Raw genomic sequence first — 20,239 nt, 5'->3', positions numbered from 1 at the left:
AGGACAGGCAGTGAGAAAAGGGAAGTGGTGTTGCATAATGCATCAAGAATATATACACTTGTTCTGAGGTCCAGAAGGAAGTGAGAGGCAGACCACATGGAAGTTTCGGGGTGAAGATAAAAGGAGGAAAAGCAGGGAAGACATAATGGGCGAAATCACTATAGACAACCAATTCAGGAGGAGGTGGTGGAGGAGGCATTTCTAGAACAAAAAACAAATACCCAAAACACAAGAGCTGGTACTAATGGAAGACTTCAGCTACACAGACATCTGTTGGAAAAGTAGTATGGCAAAACGCAAAATCTCCAGTAAGTTACTGAAATGTGGTCAGGACACCACTTTGTTTCAGAAGGTGGAGGAATTAACCAGAGGGACAGACTTTTTACATTTGATTCTGACTAACAGGGAGGAGTTGGTTGCAAATCTGATGGTGAAGACAATTTGAATGAAAGTGATCATGAAATGATAGATTTAATTTTTCTAAGGAAGGGAAGGATTGAGAGCATCAGAATAAGGATAATGGACGTCCACAAAGCAGCCTTAACAGTCTTCAAGAACTTCTAGGTGAGGTCCCAAGGAAATTTAAAGGAAAAAGGAGTAGAAGAGTGCTGGTAGTTTTTCAGAGACAATATTAAAGGCTCAACAGCACAGAATCCTGATGCAAAGGAAAGATAGGAAGAATAGTAAGAGGCCAATATGGTTCCATTAGGAGCTCTTTAATGACCTGAAAATAAAAAGAGGAATCAATCCAAAAGTGGAAAAATTGCTAAGGATGAATACAAAGTAGGGCAAGCATATGGGGACAAAATGAGAAAAGCTAAGGCACAAAGTAAGTTGCACCTCGCAAGGAACATAAAAAGCATGGAGGGGTGGCTTTATAAATACAATAGGAGCAAGATCTCCTGTCCTACTAAGTAGTGGACCTACACTTTCCTTTGTATTTCTCTTGCTCCTATTGTATTGCTGTTGCTTAACACAGTTAATATTAACAGCAAGGAGGATGGAACGCAAGCCCAAATGGGGAAAGAACAGGTTAAAGAATGTTTTGATAAATTAGTTTTCAAGTTGGCAGAGCCTGATGAAGTTCACCCTAGGGAACTTAAGGAATGAGCTGAAGCAATCATGGAAGCATTAGTGATTATCTTTGAGAATTTATGGAGGATGGGTGAGGTCCCAGAGGATGCAAGAAAGGGAAAAGTAGTACTTATCTTTAAAAATAGGGGAAAGAGGAGTTGGTGACTTATAGATTAGTCAGCCTAACTTCAATAGCTAGAAAGATATTGGAACAAATTATTAAACAATCAGTCTGTAAGCAGCTATAGGATAATAGCATTATAAGAAATAGCATGGATTTGCCAAGAACGTATTATGTCAAATCCACATATTTTCCGGGTTTTTTTTTTTCCCCCCAGAGGTTCTTGCCTAGTGGATAGAGGATGGGGAGCAGTAGTCATGATGTATCTAGATTTTAGTAAGACTTTTGACACCATCTTGCATGATATTCTCATAAGCAAGCTAGGGAGATGTGGTCTAGATGAAATTGCTGTAAGGCAGTAGTCCGCAAACTTTTTACCTCGTGTCCTCCGCCTTACCCCTGCCCCCCCCCCCCCCCCCCCCCCCCCGGGGCTGGGAATGGGGCCGTGGCTCGGGGGGTGGGGAGGGAATACAGACAGGGATAAGGGGGCTGAGGCCACAGCTGGGAGCGGGGCCAGCAGCCAGGGCCCCAGGCTTGGGAATGGAGCTGGGTGATGCTCCCTCCCCGCCCCCATCACGGTATGTGGTGTATCACGTCCAGTGCACTAAATGCCCCAATAACCAGACAATCACTATGCTCTTGAATGAACTCACACAGGAAAAAGATAAGACAAGAACACAATATCACCTGTGGGTGAACACTTTTCACAAAGTGGTCACTCTGTATCTGTTCGCTCAGTCCTCATCTTCAAAGGAAACCTCCACAACATTTCTAATAGATAAGTCTGGGAGCTTAAATTCATAACTTTGCTAGACACACAATCATGGACTGAATAGAGACACTGGATTTATAGCTTATTGCAACAATCTGTAATCCACTAACAACCTCTTCCAACTACTCTCCCCCTTCCTCTCTCTGACTAGTCACTTCACCTTGAATGGTTCCTTGAAATACGTGTTAACTACTAATGCCAAACAATCTCTTCCACCTTGTTTTTAGCAGTGACATACTGCATCTGTTTTCCAGACCTGAAAAGAGCTCCGTATAAGCTTCAGAGTGGTAGCGTGTTAGTCTGTATCAGCAAAAAGAACGAGGAGTACTTGTGGCGCCTTAGAGACTAACAAATTTATTTGGGCATAAGCTTTCGTGGGCTAAAACCCACTTCATCCGAACCAACACAGACGTAAAGATACTGCTGCTACTCTATTTCCACCTCAGCAGTAAGAATAAAGTTTAAACTTGTGGGCAGCTTTTTATTTAGCGTTTTACAAATATTTCTTGAGATAACAGCCACTCTATTTTTTTAAAGCAATAGTGCACACTGTTACAGTGGGCTGTTTGAGCAAATTGGAAATCAGTAAATTGATTGGAAAACCATTGACTAAATCAGCCATGTAATGGAATACAATTTAATTCCACCAAGGCTTTCTGGTGACTTCAAGACAAATGCAGAGCTCAAGGGATTTATTGCCAGAATTCCAAGATAGAATTTATAAAATTCTTACATTTTTCTGAAATGTGGTGTGTGTTGTTTAAAGGACTTTTATTTTTGATGCTGGAACATTTTTACCTGAAATGACATTTCCTTTACCCTGCATTGAAGTAAGATAATAGAGCATTGTTTAAAATACATGCCTGTGGTTCTGCAAAAATTTACCTCAATTGCAATCTCTTGCTAGAGTTTAAATTACTCTTATTTTTAGAAACAATAGAGGTTTCATAAAAATACATGTCATGAGGGACAAATGTCACTGACTTTTGGTAATACCACAAATTGAGACTAGGATGATTTCTATCCAAACAAATTCTGAGGCTTCAGCTAAATACACCTAATTTTAGCAAATCTTGTTTTGGAACCTCATTAGAGCTTACAAGTTAAGCAGGAATGAAACTAGTCAATACTTGGATAGGAGGCCTCAAAGGAAAACTTTGACACTGCACCTTTGGTGATTCTGTAGAAACACAGGGACTGCTGTACAGGTTCAAGGTAATGGTCCATCTAGACCTTTATTCAGTACCAGATCCTTCAGAGGACGGTGCAAGAGATGATTGATAATTATGAAATAGCCATAAATAGAAGCAGAATCCTCAACACGCAGTGGTGATTTTAGGGCCTGAAGCGTGAGATCATATAAATGGCCAGTGTTTTTCCTGGAAAAAAAATCTTCCCGTAGTTACAATTGGGTATGGTCTCTTTCATTTCCTCTATTAAACTGTCATTTGTTGCTACCGTGTGCTGTTTGTTCAGGTCCGAAATGATTGATTGCCCTACACTGGTGGGTGAAATAATTCCTGTGTTTAGGTTCTGATCCTCCAACCCCTACACACACTCACACTGAAGTTACGGTACTTGGAATATTGCATAGTCAGAGCTTCAAGAATCAGGCCCATCATTTGTATACCAGTTTGTCAAATAATTTGGGATCCTTTGGGCTAAAGGGAGCTTTATGCAGGTGTGGTACCAGATATCCAAAGTGTTTATAGGGCTTGGAGGAAGTCTGTCTCTGTATGTATAAATTTGCCTATATAAAAAAAGATTATAAAAATAGAATAGATTGTATCTGGGACTACCAACTCCCAGCTAGAGAGGTTACATCCGGAGCTATCAGCCAAAATTCTTCAGCAAGACCCCTCCCCTTCAGCAATCCAGCACTGCAGTCTGTGTAGCAAATTGGCATTTTAGGGCACTACGGAATAAATGGAAGAGAGCAGGGGTGAGGACTTGGAGAAGATTTTTTTTTTTTAAAGCAACTTGAAAGGACCATCAGTTGAATTTTTTGTTAACTTTGATTTGTTTTTTCCATAGACATGAGGCACAAATCAGGACAGTCTTGCCAGGATTTCTTTCCCATCTCGTGTGGTTATTTTCTCTTCCTTTACTCTGCCCATACCTCTAGAGCCTCCTGTGAAAAAATTCTCCCTGGCTCCCTCTTGGACCTGTTACTGTCATGTTGCCATATTTGTTTCTATAGTGCTCCTCTCATTCTGAGCAGAGAGCTTGTATCACACTTCGTTCTTGCATGGCACTGGCACCGTCACTGTTCACAAACTCACTGTACCGCACCTGTATCTGTTACACAAAATGTCAGCATTGTGATTGCAAGCTCAGCTTAAAGGTCCTTTAAAAGCATGATTTAATTAATAACTAGAACTAAAATTAATACGGTGAGGTGCCTCTTGAATAAACATTCGTGTTTCAGCTTGACAAAGGAATTGTAGTTCAGGTTGGACTGTGGTGACCGGGGAGGACTTATTTAACTTACTATTGATTGGCAATAGCTTGTTAACTTCCGTTACCCAATTAAAGTGTTGTGTGATCTAGTCATGGGTCATTGACAGAATATACTTCGCTTGGTAGCTTAGTATTGAAAACAAAGGTGTTACGCATCCCACCTGCATGAAACAGTTGTGGTCCACATGACACTTTTCACGTTTTACCAGTTCTAATCCTTTATTTAAATACCTAACTCTCCTGCCCTCATTCTGGTGCCGAGTCTTCCTAATGAGCAGAGCACTAATCAGTGTAGTGTTGGCTTCCCGAGGCTGCAAACAGAATGAAATAAAGGCTCTGAGTGGTATCTCTTAACTTGTCCAAGGCTCAAATGTGGGACAGACCTAAATGAGGGATGCAAATTATTTCCGGAAGCCTAAAATGCTGTGGGATTCATCCCTTGAGTATAAACAACTTTCCATAATCTCAGCTTCAACTGTTTATTATTGGAAAACTATTTATATCAGAAATAAAAGTGATGGGACACACTCTTCATGTTAGAATGCCGGTGACTTTGGGACTAAAGTGAGTGACATCCATCAGTGAGACAGACGGTAGATAGATGTGAGCTCCCTGCCTGCCCTCTGCTCTTCTCATTGGGATATTTACATTGTTGTTAGGCTTTCAGATTAACATCAATATTTATTGCTAATCATTTTAGCTGATGGGATAGGGCAGGAGGTGAGTAAAACCTCTGTGGGTGGGGAAAAAGAACAGGAGTACTTGTGGCACCTTAGAGACTAACAAATTTATTTGAGCATAAGCTTTCGTGGGCTATCATTGGATGGGTGGGGAGTTACTGCAGAGAGAAGAGAAGACTGATGCAGATACTGGGAGAAAAGAGAAACTAAAAAAAGAGGTTTTTGGGGAGAGGGGGAGGAAGAGGAAAGGCAGTAGCCTTTGATCATAAAAGTCCAGGATGTTGCTAAAGGAGACAATAACTCACTTAACTGAACTCTTATTGTTTGTTACTACATAACCATTTTCTCCTTGGTCTCTGTGTGAACTTCCCATTGACACCAGTGGGAGATCTGCTGTGCATTGAGAGTGTATGTAGTCCTTCATTCATTCCCTGGCCCAAAGACCATTGTTTAAAATGAGAATACTGGCCTCTCTGTGTGAACTGCACTTCACACCTCTTGAATGTAATTGAATAGTATCCATGGTTATGAACACTGTCAAAGGACTAATTTGCCTTAGTCGATCATTCTTAGTCCTTCAGAAACTTCCCCATGTCAAAAATGACCATCGTCTGCATAGCTGAGATTTCTTGTGTTTTTTTTTTTTTTTTTCGTGTTCAGGATATTTTCTTCACTGTAGGCATTTTTTTGCTATTTCAGACTTCGGTGTTAGTGCATTTTTAGCGACTGGTGGTGATATTACCAGAAATAAAGTGAGAAAAACCTTTGTGGGCACCCCTTGCTGGATGGCACCAGAAGTCATGGAACAGGTAACTGTTTAATTGGTAGTGTCTTGTTAGCTCACTTGCCATGTACAATTTTCTAAGTCATTGATGTTTGTTTATGAAAGCTTTGGTCACTGTGGTGGCTCGGTCCTCATGCCACCCACTGTGGCTTTCTCAGGGTCCCAGAGGACAGCTTAGTACACATACTGCTCAGTATAGTACAGGCTGCTTTCTCTAAAATTTCAGACCGATTTGAGCGCTCACAATTTCAGGCCCTTCTTCTATCTGTTAGATTTTTCTCTAGCACCCTTTGTCATCCCAGCTAGCCTCTGATAAAACGCTATGCAAGATACAGGATTGTTTTTTAAACTCGGACAATGGTTGCTGCTTGTTTCAGTGGAGCTACTTGCTCCATTAAAGTGGAGGATATTGGGGATGATGTGAGGGATAAAAGAATATTTGCTTTTTAAACATGCAGTGCAGTCTACTCCCAGCAAGGCAAAACAAATGTAAATGTCAGTAACTGGTGTGGAGGAAAACTGGGGGGTGGGAGATTACCCTGCCAAATTTTCCACCCCTACTGAAGTCCTAGTTAGCATTTGTATCCCTTGAAAAGGAATGGCTGCCTCTAGGATGTTGGCTTCTCTCTCCTTCCTTGAACTGCTGATCAGCTGGGAATGGAAGTGATGTCTGCTGTTGTCTCATGTAACTGAAAGCACAAGGGACAGAGCAGCAGGGCAGATAAACACCTGTCAGTGATGGTCTAGATAATACTTAATACTTCCATGAGTGCAGGGGACTGGACTAGATGATCTCTCGAAGTCCCTTCCTGTCCTATGATTCTATGATGTCGCCTGGGCCTTATTGGACTTCTCCAGGCTAATTGTGTCCAGAATGTCTGTGATTAAGGAGGAGAGGGGATTAGATCAGTGAAAAACAAACTGATCAAAGAAGAAAGGGGTTGATAAAGTGGTTATAAAGAGCTTTAACCAGGAAGAAAATGTAACTAAAATGAAAAGACTTAATTATAAATATATCTAGTATTTTCTGTTGACACAGATATTCTGGGGACTATAGGAGTTCGTAAGGACTGTGAGTGTGGAATTATTACAAGAAATTATTTTGAAAGGCTGTTTATACCATCCCATTCCCTTCCAGCAGGTGTCGCTGTGAGTCAATTATATCTTGAGTTATATAGATAAATAGAAAAGATAGATATCAAAGAATTTTTGACCCAACTCCATTTCTTAATTTTGGGATAAACTTCCCTATCCCACCATTATCCCTCTAAATGCTATGCACATTTTGACTGGAAAACAACTTATGGCACAAATTGAAGAGGTAAATTTCATTGATCTAAATCCATAAAGTATAAACAAATGAAGGCTATTGGTATATTCTGGATCAAAATTCAGGTGAAGAGCTGTTTTCCCTTTGGGTAGCCATTAGCTATATTAAACTAATTTATGGGAATTTGAAAACTTCCCCACTGACTTCAGTTTACAAGCAGGATTTTGTACTGTAATCGGAAGCTATAAATTAGGTGGTTAACATTTATTGAAAAAAATTGATGTATTTGTGCACCTACTATAAGACTAACACTGTACTTCACTGTTGTTTTTTGTCTCTTTGATTATAGTTTCAATTTATTCTCCAGCATTATTGAGCCACATACAGTGTGATGCAACTTAATTTTATTAAACTTTACAGAGATTTTTTTCTCTACTAATGTAATCATAGAAAGCCAAGTTTACTACCAGCAGTTTCTATGTAATCTCCTTTTACTATCACCTAAATCCCATCAAACTGGAGTATGCCAGGCAGGCTAGATATGGAGTGTCCAGAGATCAATGGATGGATCAATCTCTCTCTCTCTCTCTCACTCACACTCACACACCTTTGAGGTAGTTTGTGCAAAACTTTTGGCTTCATCAGAATTAGTATCTTCTCCTAAACTAATTGTTAACTTATCTAGTGCAATACTGCTATTAAATTTGCACTTATTCAACTATTGCAGTCTTCTCCCATTTGTCTAGAGAGCAGGAAATGCGAACAGTTTCATTTTGGCAAAACACTTGTGGTTTGTAGTTCTCATTAAAGTTAGTACACAGTGTCTCTTCCCTGCAGTGGATAAAGTAAACTTTCCATTTCAGATGCCAAAACACTAGGTAATGTTAATGAGGAAAAAGGCTTATTGGCATATGAAATATTTTTTTTCTTTGCATAGTGGAGGTTAAAGTGTTATATGGCTTTAGATGGGCAGATTTGTTCACTAATGTGGAAACTACTAATACCCATTAAACCAAAAGACAATCTAATGGAAAGCAAAATATTAAATATCAGCAATGGCTTCTATAATCAGGAATGAGGAATTTCAGTGGCCTGGCTCAACTCCAGGCTGGCATGGACTTCCCAGTGCAAAGAGTAGATTGCTAACCTGTTTCAGGACTGGACGTGATTGCAGTTAGTTTAACAAAGTAGCCGGTTAGACATATGACTGCGTGTGGGGCTGTGCCTACTGATCCCCCAACTATGACTATTTCAATCATACCCAAGCAGTCCGACTTTCCATATTAGTATGGAAGCCAAAGCCTGGTTGAATCCAATGCCTAGTACTTGTAGTGTGGCATATGAAAACTCTTTTACAAGCCACAAATCTGCTCTTCCTCAGGTATGACTGTTCTACCTAAGGTTTTCTGATTTGCAGCCAGGAAGGAACTGAAAGGTAAAGAAAGGCTTGTTCTTTCCTGGGTATAATTGCAATGCCAGTGAAGGTTAATGGGAGATATGTGCCTTTCAGAGTCCTTGAGGGTAAAGAAATGATGCAAACATTTGACAAGCTCCATTCAGAGCCTGTAGGCAGAGGTGTAGTTGGGATAATGAAAAGTATGTAGAGTAATATCTTGTCACTTTTCAGGTCAGAGGTTATGACTTCAAGGCAGACATCTGGAGTTTTGGAATCACTGCTATAGAGCTGGCTACAGGGGCAGCTCCTTATCACAAATACCCACCGATGAAGGTGAGCGGTAATCTTCAAATACTTGTGGTGACAAAAAACAGTATTAAACAGTATTTCCTGAGGTTATTTGAAAGAATGTGGTCAGTCCAATTTTCCTCTTGTTGTTTTTGTATTTGTACCACCAGACTCACAGTCCTTTTAAAAGTTACATTCCTTTTTTGTGTTTATGTGCTTAAAATAGAGAATAGTAGTGTTCAAATCTATACCCTTCCCTGCGCAGATACTCATGAATAGTACTAGACATCTCACCTGGATCCTTTAAAAACAGCATAGCAGTCTTAGAGTTGTAGAAAAACCAATGGTTTAAAGGCATCTAATAGGGCACCCAGTGACCCCTGGGTAAGGAGATAATCAGTCCTCTCCTACCTCAGTGTTCCTTCTATCCACCTACTCATAAAATCTGGCACCAGTTGTCCCAGGTGAGTTTTTAACTGGGGGCTTGGATACTTCATTGGATTAGTAATAGAGGTAAGAGGCTCTACATTCTTCTCCTGGTTTGAATGTTAGCCCAGCTGGAGACTGAAAGTTGCTATCTGGTGGCTGTTGAGTAGCCTGTGTAAAATGAATTGAGGGTCTTAGCCTTGGGTATTCCCGAAAGGTAATTGGGTTCATTCTGTCAGAGAGGTAATACGTTTCACCATATGTTTTTGTCAGCTCTAACTGTCTATCTATTTGGCGGAGTTATAACTATAGGAACAGAGCTGGGATTTGTGTGTAATATGGTATTTTTGTTGGCTTAGTTCAGATCACTTAAGCCTGGGGAGGGTTGTTGCTCTAAACTAGAGCCCTGTGCAGGTATTTTTTGAATACCATTTTTATCCTGCCCCCACCCGCAAAAACCTTAGATCCTGCAAGAGAGACAGATTCCCCCATGCTGCTACTTAAAAAAAAAAAAAAAAAAAAAAAAAAAAAAGGCAGTTATATATATATATATATATATATATAATGTGTATATATACACACATACACACCCACACACGGCTAACATTTTGGCATGTGTATTTTTATTAAAAGTCACAGATAAAATTGTGGAAATGTACAAAGGACCAGTGTTAGGGGGTAGCGAACAGGGCAGTTGGCTGGGGCCCTACTCCACAGGAGGCCCCATAAAGATAAGTTACGGGCAGTAGGGGTTGGCCTCGGGCTTCAGACCTGTGCAACGGGGCTTGGGCTTGCTCTGAAGTCTGAGCCCCGCTGCCTGGGGCTGAATTACTGCAATTTTGAGGAAGTTACAGAGGTCTCGTAAAATCACAGAATCTGTGACCTCCGTGACTGACTCGTAGCATCTATCTATCTATCAACGGAATTCAGACACAATTTTTAACATTAAAAGAATAAAACAAACCTTACTTAAACCGCACAAAAAAATACTTCAACTCCTGTTATAATAGACATCAAATCATTCTACCCCTTGCTTAAATTTAAGTATTAAAACCTTTATTTTTAAAAAAAGGAAAACCAGTTCCTGTTGTAGTGGTGCAGTTGGCTGGATAGGATGCAATGGATTTTAAGACTTCAGCATTCAGAAAATAAGGACCTGTTTCTACGTGTTCAGATGCCCTTATATTCAGACATACCTGTTTCTAGTAAACGAGTTAACTGAGCACATGGACTGAAAAAAAAAAAAAAGTTCCATCATCACTGGTCTGCTGTGTTGTGACTGTACTAGCTGTCGCTTGCTACACAGCATTATGGGTTAAGAGACCTGGAGACCACTGCTATGCAGACATGTTCCAGACTAATATGGTAATTGTTTTGTCAGATATTTGCTGTGCAGAAGACTTATCCTTTCTCTTCAAATACTTGTTTCGTGTACTCCAGATTTTTAAATAGGTTTTCGAATTGTGTTGCTGTTGCATATTGTTCAAATTCTTGCAAAAAATTGCAACCACTTACCCTGATTATCACTAAGGAATTAAAGGCAAGTTTTCACCAGCTAGCATCAATGGAACAAACATGTTTTCTGGAAAACAATTATTCAAAACTGAAACATTTAATGGGTTTGACAAATAGTCTGAAAGTGACCCGCCTTATGCCTTGTCTATGCACAGAAATTGCACCAGTTTAATTTAAATTGTTTTTTAAACGTGTTCAGTTAAACATGTGCAAAGCCTTTTGTGGCCTCTAATTACAGTTTGAGTATCAAATTTTGGTTTAATTTAAGCACATTTCTTATTGCCTGACGCTAACCTGAAATAAGCTTGTCTTAAACTGAAATAAGAGTCTAGCCAGGAGTTTGCACGAGTTTAACTAAACTAAGTTAAACTGGTGCAACTGTCCTTTGCAGACAAGGCCTTTAACAACCGAGTTGGTTTCAAATGCAGTGTTCATGTTAACAATGCCCCTGGTCTGCAAATCAACAGTCAAATATTCACTGATTTAGCAGATGTTGTTTTCAATAATACTTTCTTATGTGATGATGGAATTTTAAAAAACATTTTACAGTAGGTTTTGTGGCCTGCACTCAGTTCTACGATTACTATAGTCAAACTCCACAAGTTCAGATCCTGGAATATAAAGGTCACTTAAGTTGTAATTATGTTGTTTTCATATTTGTGACTTGGGAATATTAACCGCCATTTACATTTGATTGTATAATTCTACATGAATTGATGGACCACTGCATTTTTAGAACAGTGGAAACCTTTAAATATGCTGCAGGCTGGTTCCTCTTCTAAAATTGGTGAAACTTGTATCTAGGTGACAGAGTAAGACAGAGGCAAGAATAATTTTCTCTTCTTTTTTCTTCAGAATGTTTTTGTTTTGTTGAGTGGAATAGAAGAAATCATCCACTTGGGTGTGGGTGTGTGTGTGAGAGAGAGAGAGAATTGTCCTTTTGTTTTTACATTCATAATTAGCCATGCTTCTTTCTAACTCCCTCTCTCTCACAGTAAGATACCTGCAGGAAATCTGAACTGAGCATTTGAATCTAAGGTCTCATATGACTAGTGCCTATAGAATGAGCAGGTTTGGCAGAAATTCTGTGCCCCTTTTCTTCCCTTTGGGGCTGCATCATGCTGGCATGACTGACCTGAGAACTTGCTCTGGTCTTACTTACAATTTGAAGCCTGTATCTCAACTCCTAACATGTTAAAGATGTGCATCTTCAGAATGCATCAGGCTGCTGTATGTGCGGGGTTCCCTAGACCGCATTTCTAAGAATTTTTGGTCTTTCTAGATGTTTCCAATGAATTTAATTCTTTCAGGTTTTAATGCTGACACTACAGAATGATCCACCTTCTTTAGAGACTGGTGTGCAAGATAAAGAAATGCTGAAGAAGTATGGGAAATCATTTAGGAAGATGATTTCATCATGCCTACAGAAAGACCCTGAAAAAAGGTAAAACTACCGTGATCGTTTTGGATCACAGAAATCCCCTTGGGAGCTGCCACCTAATGTACCAAGACTACTTCTATTCCTGTTTTCCCTGCCAGCTCAGGACTCCAGCACCCTGTCTTGCTGAGCCAGACACTCCCGTCTGCTCCAACACAGACCCAGGGACTGAATTACTTACCCCAAAGCTGCAGGTTTACCTGAAAACAGCCCACAGAAGTGTGTTGGTCTATAGCACTCAGATGCCCAACTCCCAATAGGGTCTAAACCCAAATAAATCCGTCTTACCCTGTATAAAGCTTTATACAGGGTAAGTTCATAAATTGTTCGCCCTCTATAACACTGATAGAGAGAGATGCACAGTTGTTCGCTCCCCCAGGTATTAATACATCCTCTGAGTTAATTACTAAGTAGAAAGTGAATTTATTAAATACAGAAAGTAGGATTTAAGTGGTTCCAAGTAGTAACAGACAGAACAAAATAAATCACTAAGCAAAATAAAGTAAAATGCGCAAATCTATGTCTAATCAAACTAAATACAGATAAGATCCTCACCAGTTCCAGAATGCTCCCTTTTACAGGCTAATCTCCTTTTAGCCTGGGTCCAGCAATCACTCACACCCCCTGTAGTTACTGTCCTTTGTTCCAGTTTCCTTCCAGTATTCTGAGGGGGTGGAGAGGCTCCTTCTTTAGCCATCTGAAGACCAAATGGAGGGGGTCTCCCACGGGTTTAAATAGACTCTCTTGTGGGTGGAGACCCCCCTCCTTACTTCTATGCGAAGTCCAGCTCCAAGATGGAGTTCTGAAGTCACCTGGGCAAGTCACATGTCCATGCATGAATCAGTCTTTACAGGCAGAAGCCATTGTCCACGTGGTATCTTGTATGTCTCCAGGAAGACTTCTTATGCGGATTGGAGCATTCCAGGATGCATTGTTCCCCAAATGCTTCCTGATCGGGTACTTAACCTTGCGAATTCCTTCCTAAAGAAGAACAGGAGTACTTGTGGCACCTTAGAGACTAACAAATTTATTAGAGCATAAGCTTTCGTGGGCTACAGCCCACTTCTTCGGATGCATATAGAAGATATGCATCCGAAGAAGTGGGCTGTAGTCCACGAAAGCTTATGCTCTAATAAATTGGTTAGTCTCTAAGGTGCCACAAGTACTCCTGTTCTTCTTTTTGCGGATACAGACTAACACGGCTGTTACTCTGAAACCTTCCTAAAGAAGCTGACCAAATGCCTCACAAAGCTTACTTGGAAATCAAGCCAGTATACGTAACTTTGAACACATAAATGGTGCCTACATACAACTCGGATGATCATAACCTTTACATAGATGTGTTACATGGCATATGTAGCAAAACCCTATTCCAGTTATATCATACATACATTTATAAGCACCCCCCCCCTCCCCCAAATAAAAGTTGTCCTAGTTAGCTCTCCAATCTTTGAGCCAAGAAGATTGCTGAGGACCTGCTGTCTGACAAGAAGTTCTCCTGGCTGTTGTCATTTTTTAAAAATATGGATAAATGTTCAATACTGTGTATGACTGGCAAGACACACAACTTCCATTCTGACTAACCAGTACGGACTAGCTCACTGCTCAGTGTTGTACTGCCAGAGAGTTAATTGCGATTTTTGTCTCACTTCTGATTCAAGCTGCACTGTGTTTTTTGCACATCAGAAATGATAGGTTGTGAACTATGTATTTACCTGTGGAGCTTTTAAAATATACAGACGCCCCCCGACTTACGCTTCCGTTCCAGAAAGCCTCGCATCACTTGAGTTTTGCATAAGTCGGAAACATATACCCGTACGTTACACACAAATTTCTGCAACTCGAAAATCCTATTTCTGGTTTATGGAACTTTTTCCGTAAGTGCGAATTTGCGTAAGTCAGGTCTTGCGTAACCTGGGGAGCGTCTGTACATTGTTTTTCAATTTGCAAATATATGAAGGCTCTTAGTGCAATCTTGACTCATTTGGTTATAAGGACTATTTATTAAGGGCAGCTACATAAAATATTGGCAATTTCCCATAACACTTTCTCTCATCCATGCAAATCCTTTTAAAATATCCTGATACAGCAGTTTAAAATCATCCTCTCCCTACAAGTAGATGATCGTCTGTTCAGTGTTAAGGGTGTGATTGGGGGGAGGGGGGAGCAAATGGACGTGCAATTCTCAATTTATTACTATTTCTTTCTTTATTCTATGATACGGGCGTGAAGCCCCAGTCAGGGTCCCATTGTGCTAGAAAATGTACAGATGAGTAAAACAAAGGCAGTAACAATCTAGGGCCTTGGCTACACTTGGGAATTCACAGCGTTGCTGAGAGCTCTCTCGCAGCGTTGTATATACTTCCACACCCCTGAGCGCAGCAAGTTGCAGCGCTGTACAGCACCAGTGTAGCCAAGGCCTAGAAGAGCTCACAAACCAGTTTCAGCCAAATGGTGCCAGCAGATAACCAGAGGTATATCTGTGCACCTCCTAAATGTGTAATGTCTATATATGTCACTTTGCAAAGATAACTAACCTAATGCAGAATTAGTTTTTAGTAACAGTCTACCTTAAAGCAAAGGTGTGAACTGAAGTGCATACATCTGGAAAAGAGCCATTGCTTTTGCTGTCCTTATTGGGTATGTCTACACAGCAACTAGACACCCATGGCTAGCCCGTGCCAGCTGACTCAGGGTCTCGGGTTGTGGGTAAACAGTCAGATGGCAAAGTTTCGTGTTGTAGGCAGGTTGTGGTGAATGAAGCAAGCAGCCTGGAAGAATGTTACATTTCAAAGTAACAATTATAACTATTTTTCTCCCTCTTTTGTTACTAGACCAACAGCAGCAGAGCTATTAAGACACAAATTTTTCACAAAAGCAAAGGTATGATAAAACTTTCTAACTCAATTTGTCATTCCAAAATTGTATGAAAGGGAAACATTATGTATAATTAAATATGTGGGGCGGTATAAGGCTTTACTGATGTGAGTTTGGGATGGCTGTTTTATTTACAACCAGTGCTACTCTGAGTTAGGCTGCTTGTTGCAAATTAATGAAATAAAACCTTTATATGCTATCAAATCATGTATTCTGTTAAAGAAACATGTTTCATAGACACTATTTAAAAAATCTTTGAGTTTTTTTTAACATCTTCCATTGGGTTTACTTTTTTCCCCTTCCACCTCTAAAGCCAACTAAAAGTATGTCTACACTTGCGGTGAGGTGGAGAGTTAGCTACTGCATGCCCAGGTAGCGCGGATATAAAGTAGCTGTGTAGACAGTGAGGCACCGCTTAGGCAAGTAAAGTAGAAAAGCTCTGGCAGAGGGAGGCAGTGGAAAATGTCTCCTGAAGCTTAGCTGGAGACTTTTCCCACTGCCTCCCCCTTGCCAGAGCCTTTCAATGCCACGTATAGCTATACTCCTCAGTAAGTGTAGACACAGCCTGCCTTTCGCTATCTCACGTAGCTCCACGTACCCTACATGCTGGCACAAGTGTAGATGAGTTCTGAGAGGGAGCAAATCTAATTCAGATCTTAGAAACCTCTGAAAACAATCTAGGAGACTTTCCGTGTACAGTAGAACCCTCAGAGTTACGAACACTGGAGTTATGAACTGAACGGTCAACCACACATCTCATTTGGAACTGGAAGTACACAATCAGGTAGCAGCAGAGATCCCCCCCAAAAAACAAGTACAGTACAGTACTGTGTTCAATATAAACTACTAAAAACATAAAAAAATTTGACCCGGTAAGGAAACTTTCTGTGCTCATTTCATTTAAATTAAGATGGTTAAAAGCAGCATTTTTCTTTTTCATAGTAAAGTTTCAAAGCTGTATTAAGTCAATGTTCAGTTGTAAACTTTTGAAAGAACCACCATAACGTTTTGTTCAGAGTTACGAATGTTTCAGAATTACGAACAACCTCCATTCCCAAGGCAGGGCTGGCTCCAGGCACCAGCTGAGCAAGCTGGTGCTTGGGGCGGCTGCGCCCTTCAGCAAGCCCGGCAGGGCAGCCCGCATCCTTCCCTCCCAGCCAACCAGAGCGGTGAGGAGCCCTCCTGGCTGGGGACAGGGCGGGAGGGGCCGCGTGGCAGCGCCCCGCTGAAGCCCTGGCCGCCCCCCTTCTCTCTCTGGGCCCCCCCCCAGCTCCCTCCCCCTCCCCCCGCTAGCTGGGGCACATCTGCAGGGCAGGGAGTCCCCCTGCACCCTGGCTCTGGCCGCGCTGCAGGTGGTGGTTTTTTTTTTTGTTTTTGTTTTTTTTTTTGCTTGGGGCGGCCAGAAAGCCAGAGCCGGCCCTGTCCCGAGGTGTTCAGAACTCTGAAGTTCTACTGTTTTATGCCATGAATAAGGTCAGGTGTTTCAGGGCTCTCCACGACTAGCAGCAAGTGCTGTACGCTGTTGAAAGCTGGGTGTCTTCACTACCAAATAGTATAAAACGCCCATTTCTAGACCCAAAGGGTGGGTTGCAAGATACCAGATCTTAAATCTATCACTGGATCTGGGCAGAGTATTTCTTTGTTCTTCTTCGAGTGATTGCTCATGTATATTCCACAATAGGTGTGCGTGCTCGCCATGTGCACCGGTGCCTGAAGTTTTTCCCTAGCAGTGCCCATAGGGGAGTGCCCCTAATGACCACTGGTGTGGAGCCTCCATGGCGCTGTATAACGGGAGCTGCGTACTCCCCCCACCCTCAGTTCCTTCTTGCCGCCAGTGAAGGTGCGTCGGAACTGCTCTGCTCCAGCTTTGCTGTAGCTCATCCCCAAAACTGCTTGTTTGTTCATTGTATGGTACCTGTAGTTAGTTAGTTTAGTTACTTTAGTTTAGATAGAGCGCCCGGGCCAGGGCATGCCCCGTGCCCCACGTTTTAAGTCGTGTGACACTTGTAGGCAATCTGTGCCATTGGGTGATCCGCACGCAGACTGTCTACGCTGTTTGGGGGAGACCCATCTCAGCGATTGCTGCAAAATTTGCAAGTCGTTTAAGCCTCGGCCCAAGAGAGAAAGGGACATTAGGCTCTGGGCTATTCTGATGGAGTTGATGCTGACCCTGGCTCCGGCGCGCCGCTCCGAGTCGACACCGGGCACCATGGTGTTGGTGTGCGGTGACCCTTCGGCACCATCGACTAGTCGGCACCGCTCCCCGTCCCTGGGCACACCAAGAAGACTAAGAAGAGGCCTTCTTCACCACGGCACCAGAGTAAACCTGGGATAGAGGCTAGACCCATGTCGGGCAGTCCTCGATCCCCACTGGCCTGTAGGCCTCTGACTCAAGTTGAGCAGAGTAGCCTGGTCCATACGGAGCAGGCCTCCCTGGATGTCTGGATGCCCTCCACACCGGAGGCCCCGCAGACGGCCTGGGATGTTATGTCCATGCCAGTACCAGGAGCACCGCCGATGTCGACCCTGCGCTCCAGAGGCAAGCCGCCACTGGGATCTCTGCAGTCGCCCCCGGCTCGGTACGGGTCTCGGTTGAGGGAATGTTCCCAATGCCGTTTGCCGCCCAGTGACCGTTCAGGGCAAAGTCCATGTGGATCGCACTCAACACCCACCAGGCTGTCTGGTTGGGTTCCATCTGACTGAGACTCAGCACCACTCCGCCTTGAGGAGCGAACACCAACGGGACCGAGGCAGACGAAGCCAAAGGTCCTCGTCTCATAGGGGCTATCGCAGCTGGTCACAGCATGAACGTCGACGTTGTTCCCGTTTGTCGTCCCGCCCCAGGACCACGCCATGGCACCACCTCCGCAGCCCCGGGCGTTGATTGCCGGCATCTCCCCGTCACAGGTCAGCCCGCCGGAGCCGATCACCGAGCAGCTGTTCCCGACAATACCAGTCCTCCACGTTGGGATCGCAGTCCTGTGGTCGGCATCGCTCCTGGCGCCGCCACTCCTTCTGGTCCAGGAACAGCGGCAGGTCATATGTCCCGTATGTTGGTCCCCCTGTGGGACCTAAACCTGGTGTTGGCCCGTCTCACGGGGCCCCCGTTTGAGCTGCTAGTCACATGCTCCTGGTCACACCTCTCGTGGAAGGTGACCTTCCTTGTTTTGATCACTTGTTGGGACCCTCGGCTAGGCGGGTCTCGGAGCTCAGGGCCCTGACCTCCGAGCCCCCGTACACGGTGTTTCATAAAGATAAGGTCCAGCTCCGTACATCCCTTCGTTCCTTCCTAAGGTGGTCTCCGCCTATCACATGGGTCAGGACATTTTTCTGGCAGTCCTCTGCCCCAAGCCCCATGCGTCCAGTGAGGAGCGCCGCCTCCACACGCTGGATGTGAGATGGGCTCTGGCTTTTTACCTGGAGCAGACTAAGCCGTTCTGAAAGTCCTTGCAACTGTTCATCGCCTCAGCCGAGCGCATGAAAGGTCGGCCGATCTCCACTCAACGCCTCTTCAACTGGATCATCTCGTGCATCCGTACCTGTTATGAGCTGGCGGGAATCCCTCCACCACCAATTGTGAAGGCACACTCAACTAGGGTGCAGGCCTCGTCGGCTGCCTTTTTGGCCCATGTCCCCATTCAGGACGTTTGTTGGGCTGCCACGTGGTCTTCAGTTCACACATTCACCTTGCATTATGCGATTGTCTCTCAGATCAGGGAGGACGCCGGGTTCAGCAGGGCCATTCTCCGTTCCAAGAGTTTGTGAACTTCTTCCCACCTCCAACAGATATAGCTTGGAATCACCTATTGTGGAATACACATGAGCAATCACTCGAAGAAAAGACAGTTACCTTTTCCGTAACTGGTGTTCTTGGAGATGTGTTGCTCATGTCTATTCCATATCCCGCCCTCCTTCCCCTCTGTCGGAGTTGTCCGGCAAGAAGGAACTGAAGGCGCATGAAGCGCGCAGCAGGGGGGAGCAACGGGGAGCAGTACCTATGGATACTGCTAAGGGAAAAACTTCTGGCACTGGTGCACGTGGGGAGCACGCACACCTATTGTGGAATAGACATGAGCAACACATCTCGAAGAGCACCAGTTATGGAAAAGGTAACTGTCTTTTCTCTCTTGTTCTAGGCCTTAGGTCAATGAGTGAGGGTGGGTGCGGAGAGAGGATAAGGGGAGCAGTCCATATTTGGATGGAAACAAGGAAACCTTTTTCTGACTGGTTATTTTTAAGATGTGGATGAGGTCTCAGATTTGGCATTTTGTTAGTACATCTGTACCCCGATGTAACGTGAATTTGGATATAACGCAGTAAAGCAGCACTCCGGGGGCGGGGCGCTGCGCACTTCAGCGGATCAAAGCAAGTTTGATATAATGTGGTTTCACCTATAACGTAGTAAGACTTTTTGGCTCCGAGGGCACCATTATATCGGGGTAGAGATGTAGTTTAAAAGTACGTGGGTCGGTGGGCAAAGTGCAGTGGAAACTGTCAAATAAACTCATTTAATTTCAGGGAGAGAATGATCTGTGCATTATATCTGTAGCCATACTATTTAATTATGAAGGGGCCTAGTATCTGTCTGAAACTGCTTGTCGCTCTGGTTTACATAGTACTAAACCTTCCACATCTGGCTATGATGAGTTTAGCAATTGATATTCTGTTACGCTTATTGCTTGTAAAACCTTGTTTAAAAAAAAAAGAGAACTAGATAAATTCATTGAGCTTAAGTCCATTAATGACTATTATCCAGGACGGGTAAGGAATGGTGTCCCCAGCCTCTGTTTGTCAGAGGGTGGAGATGGATGGCAGGAGAGAGATCACTTGATCATTACCTGTTAGGTTCTCTCCCTCCTGGGCACCTGGTATTGGCCACTGTCGGCAGACAGGATACTGGGCTGGATGGACCTTTGGTCTGACCCAGTATGGCCGTTCTTATGTTCTTATACACAGTTATAGATCAGTAACTGGTTAAAAGATAGGAAACAAAGAGTAGGAATAAGTGGCCAGTGGAGACAGGTCCCCAAGGATCTGTACTGGGACCAATGCTGTTTAATATATTCATAAGTGATCTGGAAAAGGGGGTAAACAGTCAAGTGGCAAAGTTTGCAGATGATACTAAATTACTCAAAATA

General features: G+C 43.0%; 1 protein-coding gene across 3 annotated transcripts in view; it reads left to right on the top strand.

Moving 5' to 3' along the window:
• The window catches only part of OXSR1 (oxidative stress responsive kinase 1), a 125,951-nt gene that overhangs the window by 86,826 nt on the left and 18,886 nt on the right, over window positions 1-20,239 (top strand). For all 3 annotated transcript variants that reach the window (XM_054016577.1, XM_054016579.1, XM_054016580.1), the window contains 4 exons: window positions 5,807-5,916; window positions 8,789-8,890; window positions 12,097-12,230; window positions 15,059-15,107. In XM_054016577.1, coding sequence (XP_053872552.1) covers window positions 5,807-5,916; window positions 8,789-8,890; window positions 12,097-12,230; window positions 15,059-15,107 — 395 coding nt within the window. The remainder of the gene's footprint in view (window positions 1-5,806; window positions 5,917-8,788; window positions 8,891-12,096; window positions 12,231-15,058; window positions 15,108-20,239) is intronic.

The sequence above is a fragment of the Malaclemys terrapin genome, chromosome 2 (assembly GCF_027887155.1).
Source record: "Malaclemys terrapin pileata isolate rMalTer1 chromosome 2, rMalTer1.hap1, whole genome shotgun sequence".
Taxonomy (NCBI): Eukaryota; Metazoa; Chordata; order Testudines; family Emydidae; genus Malaclemys; species Malaclemys terrapin.
This window is presented reverse-complemented; position numbering and strand designations above follow the sequence as displayed.